Source organism: Elephantulus edwardii, unplaced genomic scaffold (assembly GCF_000299155.1).
Source record: "Elephantulus edwardii isolate Elephantulus edwardi_28Jun2011 unplaced genomic scaffold, EleEdw1.0 scaffold00010, whole genome shotgun sequence".
In the NCBI taxonomy this organism is placed as follows: Eukaryota; Metazoa; Chordata; class Mammalia; order Macroscelidea; family Macroscelididae; genus Elephantulus; species Elephantulus edwardii.
The window spans coordinates 22,923,149-22,933,598 of NW_006399760.1; the positions used below are offsets into that span (position 1 = coordinate 22,923,149).

The 10,450-nt window shown below is 40.0% G+C and overlaps 1 protein-coding gene across 1 annotated transcript in view; it reads right to left on the reverse strand.

The window, feature by feature from the left end:
- Window positions 1-10,450, reverse strand: part of NEB (nebulin) — a 265,912-nt gene that overhangs the window by 72,629 nt on the left and 182,833 nt on the right. Inside the window, exons 103-109 of the mRNA XM_006880817.1 lie at window positions 9,991-10,095; window positions 9,797-9,901; window positions 6,448-6,546; window positions 5,981-6,091; window positions 1,763-1,867; window positions 1,034-1,138; window positions 674-778 (exon numbers count right to left, since the gene is read on the reverse strand). Coding sequence (XP_006880879.1) covers window positions 674-778; window positions 1,034-1,138; window positions 1,763-1,867; window positions 5,981-6,091; window positions 6,448-6,546; window positions 9,797-9,901; window positions 9,991-10,095 — 735 coding nt within the window. The remainder of the gene's footprint in view (window positions 1-673; window positions 779-1,033; window positions 1,139-1,762; window positions 1,868-5,980; window positions 6,092-6,447; window positions 6,547-9,796; window positions 9,902-9,990; window positions 10,096-10,450) is intronic.

Genomic DNA, 10,450 nt, shown 5'->3' on the forward strand with positions numbered 1-10,450 from the left:
TGCCCATCTTTTTCCTGTGGAGTGACGGATGCGTTTGAACCACCAGGGTGTAATGGTATTTGGTTTATCAGGAGAACTCCCTATGAATTGCACCACCACAGCTTCCTAAAAAACTCAAACTCTGTTTGTTGAGTTAGAACTATGGCTGATCCCACTGGGTTTCCACAGCTCTAAACAGTAGAGGAGGAGATTGTCCACCTTTCTCCTACAGAGCCACCGGTGGATTTGAATCACTAGAGATACACAACTTTTACAGCAGCAGTGTAACTTCCTATGGACTGTCACCAGAGCTCCCTAGAGGTAAATTGTATACAGCAAGTGACAGCATCAGGACCTGAATCCATGCTTGACTTCTCCCAAACCAAGGACTTTATGGATAAGTAACAAGGGGTTAACAAGAATCCCTTGAAAGCTTCTAAAGAATTGCAGGTAAAGAGCAAAGATTGTCCCAACCTCCAGAACAGCAATGATTAGAACAGTAGGCTTTGAGCTGCTTTGCTTGACCTTAAGATGTACTGTTCATCCCTGGGTTTTATTGTTTTTTCCTCCTCTCTGAAGTATGCTATGGGACATGACTTTGTATTATGGACAGGACTGTAACACCTTATTTTTCTTAGGTATTTCAAATATCAGTTCTCTGTGTCATGAGAAGAAAGAAAAGAAGAATGCGTACATCACTGGCATTCCAGTAAGCCTTCTTGGCTCTGATGAGGATTGGTGTATCTGGAACCGGGGTGTATCTGTCCTTCATCTTCTCATATTGAATCTTGTACTTTTTCTAAAGAATGAATAGAAAATAAAGAAAAAACAAATTAAAACGTTTTGGTTTCTCTCAACTCAGCACCCAAACAGAAGATCCAGTTGAGGAACTCAAAGTATCATAGCTTGTAAGTGATAGCTTAGCTCCAAGTGTTTTGCTAAAGCTGACCACAATTAGTAGTCCTGGGTTACCTGGTTAGAGGATGTAGGTCAAGTTTTAACCCAGGATTTCTTTCTTTTTTTTAGAGCCCAGTGTCTTAAGTCCCCCGCTTACCTCGCTGACCATGTCCTTTACTTCTTTGGCATGCTTCAAGGCTGTGGTCTGATTGCCAGCATGATGATGTGGTCTCTCTTTGGTGGCAAGTTCAACATATAGATACTAAGTAATCAGAAAAGAGCCATGAGACATTATAGTGATGAACTATGTAGTATTCAGTGTTCTTCACTAGTTTGAAGGCCTTGAATGAGAAGGGAGTATCTATGTCCTGTTAAGTTTGGCTTCCCCATCCTTCCTGATACATATGTATCTGTTAATTTCCTTTTTTGTACATCTGATGTTTAGAAATACATATACATGCTCCACTTAACCAATATTGTACTGGTGAGAACAAGAATCTAAAGTAAAGATCACAAAATGACAGAACAAGTTGGATCTAACAAAGCCTTCAACATACTACTTTTACTTTGTCTGAATGTAAGGAATGACGTTTTGTTTGCTTGTGGACAATCACTAAGTCTTATGGAAAGCATCATACAGTTATATTGTAGTATCTGCAGTCAATAGACTACTGATCCAAAGTTACAGCACTTAGGGGAAAAAAACCTCCTTTGCTTATGCTAAGTGTAACCATAGCTGAGATGTGTCAAAGTTTGTGGCATGCAATGCTAACTTGCACAAGGCTGCATTTAGGACAAACAGGTAGCGGTGTCTGGTATTGAGCAGAGCTCACCAGGTGGACACCAGTGTGGCGTGTTTGTGTGTCTTCATTAGTAAATATCTCACCTGACTCTGAAGCTTCTGTCCTCTCTTGGCTCGTAAAAGATCTGGAGTATCAGGAACAGAAGTGAAGACTGACTTTTGCTTCTTGCCTGAAGCTCTGTACACCAGCTAAACACAAAGCAAGTTATCACTATTATGTCAGGTTTATTGTCATATTATGTTCTCTGAAGATGCCTTTATTGTCTACTTATTAGGAAAAGCAGGGCTTTCCACTTCCTGAGAAGCTAGTACTTCAGATGTTTCCCCATCCTTCCTCTCACTTTTCTCTCCTTCTACCAAAAAGCGAGACATTTTGTGGCCTGCCCAGGATCCAAGCCTTCTGCTGTGCTCTTGATCCCATTCTTGCTTCTTCTTGGAAGCCCTCTCCAGTTCTCCCACCTTTTCTTCCTCTCCTTCCAGCTTTCTGCCTTATCCACTGACAGAGTCAAGTCTCACCCTCAGGAACTCTTTGTCCCTAATCAATGGCCTCATTTCTTTCTCGCATAGCCAGGCAGTCTGTATTTCTTTTTCCTTTTTCTCTCTTTGAATTGCTTTTTCAAGGTGACAGAGTGGCTTCTACCCAACTGCTCTAACAATATCACTTTTTACAAGGCCACCAACAGCTTTAACAACTCCAAAGCCAGAGAATGCCTCTCTGTCATAATAACTAGTCCTAATAATAATAATAATAAGCAGTTTCCTTCCTGAACGTCTGCTCTCTGCCTCTCATCCTTCTCTAGGAATCCTTGATTTTCTTGGTGACACTAGGTCTCCTTTTAATGTCCTGCTGCTTCTCCTGTTCCCCAAAAGATTGCTATTGCCTGGGGTCTTGGCCTTGCTCCTTTCACCTCATTCATGCGAGGGTTCTCTACCACGAACACCGTTTTCCGATTGATGGCTTCCAAATCTGTGTGTCCAATCTCTCCTGAGCTCCAGACTCAAATCTTCTGCAACTTTTGATCTTGAGTCACTCATCATGCTCAATGTTGAATCCTTCCTCATCCCCACCCCTACACACACCTACTTCCCCTATTGTGTCTATTTTGCTAAATGGCTCCTTGATCTCTCAGTCATCCAGGCCAGAAATTTGGGAAGTCGTTCTAGATTCCATCTCCCTCTCCCCTCATGTCAAATGGTCACATTTCATGACATCCTTAGGTATGTCCCCTTTCTCATTTCCCGCTGTCACTGAATAGTTTAGCTCCCTAGCTTCCTTACCTCCCCCAAAAGCATCCTAAAACAACAACCACACTCCATTTTGGGACCGTTCCACATGACTCATTCATCTTCCATAAGTCTATGTTAGAGACTTTCTTTTTAAAAAAATTAGTTTTAATGAAAGTTTATAGAAACTTTGGATTTCCATTTATTCATTGTTGCACTTTTCTCCCTGCCAACCTCGCCCCCCCCCCCAATTTGCTCTTCTTTTTGAAAAGTGAAATTCTTTCATTGTTATATAATCCCTCCCATCAAGTCCACTCCACTATGCTGCCTTCATTCTGGACTCCTGTCATGGCAATGATACCCAAACATATATTCCTTTTAAACGGTTATCTCCTTCATCTGTTAGAGACTTTCTAAAATCTTGTGTCTAATCTTATCTTAGATTTCTGGTGGTCTAGTGGCAAGAAGCTGCACTGCAATCGATGCTACCAGCTGCTCTGTGGGGGAAGGATGGGCAGTCTCCTCCCATATGATTAACTGCCTCTGAAAACCCACCAAAGGGTCAGCTATGGTTCAGACTCTATAGTATACAACAACAACAATCTTATCTTAATGTTCAGACATTTCCTGCATCTCTTCAATGACTTTTCATCAGGCTCAGAATTATAAATACAGCACCTACGAGTCTTCAAAACATGGTTTCTATTTATACTTCTTGCCTCATTTCCCAGCATTCTTCCACATTCCCATGTGCTATTTGAAACTACTCCCAGATTCAAGCACTTATTATACTTATTTTTATTTTTTGTCTAGAATGTTCTTTTGCCTCTTATTAATTTGGGAAACCCTACAGCCACATTGTCTTGATTATCACTGTTAAGTACAACATTTGTCTCTTCTCCCACTCTCTGTGTCCACAGAATTCTAGGGCTCAGTTTTATCCAGGGCATCTAGTCAAAGTGTTCTGAAAAACAACTGCCTCCTAATATGTGTTGAGGGAATTTAAAGTAAGCCAGAGAAACCAAGCAGAGCACAAATAAATTTTAACTACCAATTTAAATGCCAATGTAACAGATGCAATGTAACAAAGATAAATATTACATACACCTAACAAGTAATGCCAATTTAGGAATGACTTGGTTTGAAAACATTAACCTAAATTATGTACAAGTTAAATAAAAATTTGGTTCATCTTCTTGTGGCTGCTTTTGTTCTTATTGTTGAGAGAAAGGGGTAAAATGGAATGAAAATGTAATTATTTCACCCAGGCTAAATTTGTAATAAATAAAAGCAACAACTCTATAGACTATTACTTAAAAAGAGTCCATATTAGCGTCTAGTCCAATTCTGTAGCTCAAGAAATTTGAGTTTTGAAGTTGTGAATTATCCAGTTACATAGCTAATTATAAATAAATCTTGCACTACTATTCAATCGTCTTTTACAAAATTTTATTCTTTTATTATTTTGTGTGTGTGTGTACCGTCAAATTGGATCTGAGTGGTACAGGAGGAGATTGCCCCTCTTTTTTTCCGGCAGAGCATCTGGTGGATTTGAATGACGTACTTCTAGATTGCAGTGCAGCTTCTTGCCACCAGACCACCAGAGCTCCTTTAATATCCAACTCTTCATGAGAAGAGTTATTATCACCATCCTACATTTATTCTTTATTAGGTATGAATTGTTTATGCTTCTGTGTATTATATATGAAAGTATTAAAGACAATTCAAAAGTCAGCAATCTAAACTTCTTGCAACCATCAATTTTTTTTTTATAAAATTGATGGGGTTTTTTTGTTGGATTTTTAAATAATTTTAATGAATATTTACAGAGATTTTGGATTTCCATTCATTGCTGCACTTCTCTCCCCACCCAGCCGTCCCCCTACCTCCCTAAAATTGATGTTTTAAAAATATTCCTAACTGTAAAAATCTTCTGGGTCCCCATTAAAAACAGATTAGCAGGCCCTATCCCAACTCTTCTCAACTTGGGGGAGTCACTTAGATCAGTATGTTAGCAAGCCAGGTCATTTCCCTGATGAGACTCCTGTGGAAGACACTGTTTCTAAAATGGAAGTTAACACTGATGCACAATTAGTGCACAATTCCTATAGGAATTAGAAGCAGAGGAATAAACCTTTTGGATAATTCTAAACCCAGAAAGAGATGTGAAAGCATCTTGGAGATTAAGATAAGCACTTTACATGACCGTTCTTTTTTTTAAAAAACACCTAGAGGAGACATGTGGCCTCAGTGTCAATGGGCAGATGAAGATGAAATGATGTTTTTTCTAATTTACTGAGTGTACAGCAGAGAGCCACTGAAGACCTTCAAACAGGGCTCTTTAATGATTAAGGTTCTTAATGTTGTTGTGTACCATCAAGTCAGAACCAACTCATAGATGACCCTCAAGCAGGTTTCCAGAGGCTGTTCATCTCGGTAGACTTGAACCATGTGCTTTCTGGTTGGCAGCGCAGCTCCTTTCCACTAGGCCACTAGAGCCCCCTAATGTTCTTAATAGAGGCACTTTATAAGAGAGTTTTAAAACAAGAAATTCAGTAAGAAGACTACAGTTTAGGGCAAAGCAGTTTAGGGCAAAGGAGCTTTCTAATCCTTAATCATACAACTTAAAAGAAATCTAGTCATGCCAGGATGAATATCTTTTACCAAAACTCAAAAACTCATTTATTACCATTGAATCAAAACAAACTCATAACTGAGCCTCCAGTAGGTTTTTGGAGGCTGTAAATCACATTGGAGGAGACTGTCAATCTTCCTCCTGCTGGGCACCTGGTGGGTTCAAACCACTGGAAAGGCGCCACCTTTGGGTTAGCAGTGCACCCCTCTCGGGACTACACCATGGAGCTCCGTACTTTACTAAAAGGGGACAAAATAGGTAAACTGAAGCAGAAGGGGTCAACTGACTTGCTTGGACATAGTAGACAAGGGTAGAGGGGAGATATACTTCCTGCTGAGGTTGATTTTAAAATGATAGCAAGAGGAAGGGAAAACAACTTCAGATTCATTCAGTGTGTGGTGGTCAAGTAGGCTCACTTGTCATGGCCGGTGAAGCAGCCTTACCTCACTCAGATGTGTCTTCAGCTCCTGCACTTTTCTGTATTCTGGCGTGTCAAGCACCACTTTGTATTTGTCACGCATCTTCCTTGCGCTGTCAGTGTATACGTAATTAGACTGAAAAAAATTCCAAAAGCAGAAGAAAGTATAAGTTGATGGATCATTTAAGTGATCGCACTTCACGGTCACTTATTCCCTTCAAATGAATGGCGTGCACATGCTAAGCAACCCTCCCTGTGCCCTAGAGGTCTTCCAAGGTAGGCACAGGAGACACTGTCATTTACATAAGTGTATGTCTTTAACAGGAAGTACTGATCATCATGAGTAGGTCACAACCAGCTCAGAGGGTTAGTGGGAGATGCTCCCCTAAAAGCAGGTCCAGGTGCAGCTTCTTTCTGCCCAGTGCTCCTCTGCTGGTGCAGGGCTGCCTGGAGGACCGTGTAGTGATCCCCTGTCTGAAGGTGCACACTCACCCACAGCTTCCGCAAGTGCCGGGAGCGGACCATGTCAGGAGTGTCATATAGGAAGCAGCCCAGGCCCTTCAGGATCTGCAGGTCCTCTTTGTATTTAATCTGTGGGGAAACATGGAAACGTGATTGGTCATGAACAGAAGCAAACGAAGAGCAAAACAGACAGAGTAGGGATAGGTTGTTGGTTTTTTAAAATTTTTTTAGAAGTTTTATTTACATCAGCATGTCCCTCTTGTATTCTTAGTTTGCTGATTTTGTTGTTGTTATGTGCCATCGAGTTCACTATGACTAATAGTGATCCTGTTAACAATGGCTCTAAACTTTGTCCTAGTCTGAGCCTAGCTAACCATCTCTGACACACCTGACCCCCTTTTCCCAGATACTGTGTCAATCCATTTCATCCAGGGTCTTCCTCTTCTGTGCTGACTCTCTACCCTTCCAAGCATGATGTCCTTATTCGAAGACTGGTCCTTCCTGGCAACATAATTAAAGTATGTGAGATGGAGTTTCAAAATCCTTGCCTCCAAGGAGCAACCTGGTTTTATCCTCTCCAGGACAGACTTTTTTTTTTTTTAGGTCCATGGTATGCTCAATATTCTTCTCCAGCACCACAACTCAAAGGCATCATTTTTCTTCTGTCATCTTTAGTGTTGTTTTTGTTGGGTGCCATCAAATAGATTCAGACTCACAGTGACTTGTTGACTAAGAGATGTCCAGTCCTGGGCCATCTTCATTACCAGTGCTCCTTTCAGACCACTTATCTGGATATTGTGTCAATCTGTCTCATTCCAGAAAGGAGAGTTTTTCTCATTTTCACTGGCCCTCTACTTCACCAAAAAAGATGTTCTTGTATTGATGTTTGAGATTTGTTTATTCTGATGTATCCAGAATAAGCAACCCAAATGTCACCATCTTAGTATGCTCACTCCCAAACCATGCTGTTGTTTGTTGTTGTGTCATGTCAAGTCGGACATGACCTATAGTTAACCCTCCAGTGAGTTTTCAGAGGTAGATTAATCACACGGGAGGAGATTGCCCATCTTTCTCCTGCAGAACAGCTGGCAGATGTGAACTGTATGCCTTCAGGATTACAGCACAGTTCCTTACCACGAGGTCACCAGAACTCCCTTGAATAAATCAGATCTGTGGATTTTGCCTCCTATTTAGGACTCTAAAACTTTACACTAAGAAGAGAACATTGCCATTTTTTAAATAATTATTTTAATGGAGAGACACAAAGTGAATGGAGACGTGGTGTAGGATGTGAAAACATTTATGGAAGATGGAAAATAAGATGACAGCAGGAAGTTGCTAAAGGAGCTGGGAGTAAGGAGGAGAAGAAAAAAGATCTAAACATGATGTGAGACAGAGGTCAACTAATGAGCAAAGAGCTGGCAATGATTTGTTGTTGAATGTAGGACAGTAGTCAGGTGTTTTTTGGTTTTTTTTTTTAAATTTCTCAATTGACCCTCGTTCTGCTGTTTCCACAGCTGGTGGGATGTGAGGCTCTGTTTTCCATGTTAGATCTGTGGGTGGTGCATATGGTTAATAGGTTTGGTTGATAACTAAAAGGTTGGTAGTTCACATCACCTACAGGTGCCTAGGAAAAAGGTCTTGCAATCTACTTCTGAAAAGCAGGTCTTGACAGCCCCATGGAGCATGGTTCTACTTTAATGCATGGAGGCTACTGTAAGATAGAACTCACTCGATGGAAACTGGTTTCTTTGGTTTACTCTTTGACCATCTTGCTTGCTGAAAATGAGGAGGACTTGAAGTATTTGCTGCAGAAGATCAAAAACTACAACTTTCAAAATGGATTGCATCTAACATCAAGAAGACAAAAATCCTCACTACTGGGCCAGTAGTCAACATCATGATAATGGAGAAAAGGTTGAACTTGTCCATGACTTCACCTTACTTGGGTCCACACTCAATACCTTTTGTACCATCAGTCAAGAAAGCAAAAGACTTATTGCATTGGGAATGTCTTCTGTCAAGGACCTCTCCAAATGACTAAGGAGTAATGATGCCAGTTTAAAGACTTTTTGATGATTGCCATTAAGTCAAGATGACTCCTAGTGACCCTATGAACAAAAGACCTGAAGCCTTTCTATAACTATCATTGCTTCCCAAAGTTCATAGAGTTTCCAGAGACATGTTATTTAGAAAGTAGATGCCTGCTTTCCACTCCTGCTTCCAAATCTGTCTTAAACTGGGAGCTCCAGCAAACACTGTATACTATGGGTAACCATTATGGCATTTGACATTCCGATGGCACAAGGTTCAGCATCACAGCAAACCCAGGTTACTTCAGTACATCATATTGACAGAAGAGTGCTGTACCACTTAGAAGAATGTTAGTTATTTTTATTTATATAAAAGCATTTGTGTTCCTAATGTAACTCTTATCACTGTCCTACAATGAATACAATTGACATTAAATATTTGCTAAATATACATACACAGTTAGAAATAAGATTCTAATTATTAAAATATAACGAATGTTGATTATGCTTATTTCTATCTGATAGCTATAAAGATCCAGTGCTGTTGTTACAAAGACTTATTTTCATCTTATTATGGATTTACAGTGCAGACTAAGATTACTCTAGTTTACCAGTAGTTTGAGCTTGTTGGCATCACATTCAGTACTGTCTAGTACTTAGAATATGCATAAAAAAACCCCCAAAAACCTCTGATGCTCCTGTTACTGGAGAATTTTGGACAAAGATATTAGACTTTTCTGTTCAAAGACTAAAGAGTGCATAATTCATGTTATTGTCTTTTCAAATAACTTGCTATGCATCCGATATCAGGAAAATTAATAAGGATGATAGAAGAACTGATGCCTTTGAGTCGTGATGCTGGAGAAGAGTACTAAATGAATATCCCATGGACTGACAAAAGAACAAATAGATATGTCTGTTTTTTCAAGAAAATGCCGTTACAGTGCTTCTTAGAGGCAAAGATGGCAAAGCTTTGTCTCCTATACTTTGGGCATATTGTCAGGATGTATTAAAGGAGCATTATGCTTTCAAAGATGCAGTGTCAGTGAAAGAGAGGAAGACCTTCAATGAGATTAATTGACACAGTGAGTGCAGCTATGAGCTCAGGTATGTTAGAGATGATGAGGTTGGCACAGGAGAGGACAGAGTTCAGATCCATTGTTCATAGGGTCGCTATGAGTCATACTTGACTCCATAGCACCTAACAACAATGTTTGACCACTAACATGGATATATTATTTTAAAGAAAATGATGCTCAAAGTATAATGGTTGACTTAAATGGTTCAGTAATTATGCCTTTGACAAGGTCTGACCCCTACCAGAAAGATGTCAATGCAATGCTTACATCACTGGTGATGTCTCCCACGTAGCGACAATGGATCACTTGGGGTGTGTATGGCAAGGAGATCATGTGGCCCTGCATCTTGAAGAAATCTGATTTGTAGATCAGCTAAAGAGAAAGAAACAAATACATTAGAGATCAAATAGTTGACCTTCACGCCTCGGTCCTACAGTCTTTCCCACTAAAGACATACCCACCTCACTGACAGCTTCTTGTGTCTTTTTGACTTGGCGGATCTCAGGAGTATCAGGAGTTGTGTGAATCTTGTCTTTCAATTTGTGGTACAATTCTCGATACAGTCTCTACATTGAAGGAAAGGCCATGAATAGGATTAGTGTAGGGTAATCAGGACATCTCTTGATTAACACTTAAATACTTCACATGAAAAAACATAAAAGAATGGAAACAGGAGGAATGAGATTAGGGGGAGAAAGGATACTGAGTTTAGTCTATGGGAAAGAATCTGGGCACAAAGTCTTCTGCTTCCGATCATACAAACCAGCCATTTATGTAAACAAAGAATCATGAGTCAGAAAGAAGTGCATTTAATTAAGGCTTTTAAAAGATAACTATCAAAAGATGGAATTATTTATTTGGAAAAATTTTGCACCAAGATTGGTGGAACTGTTGTCTATAGACTTGATAGCATTACAAATT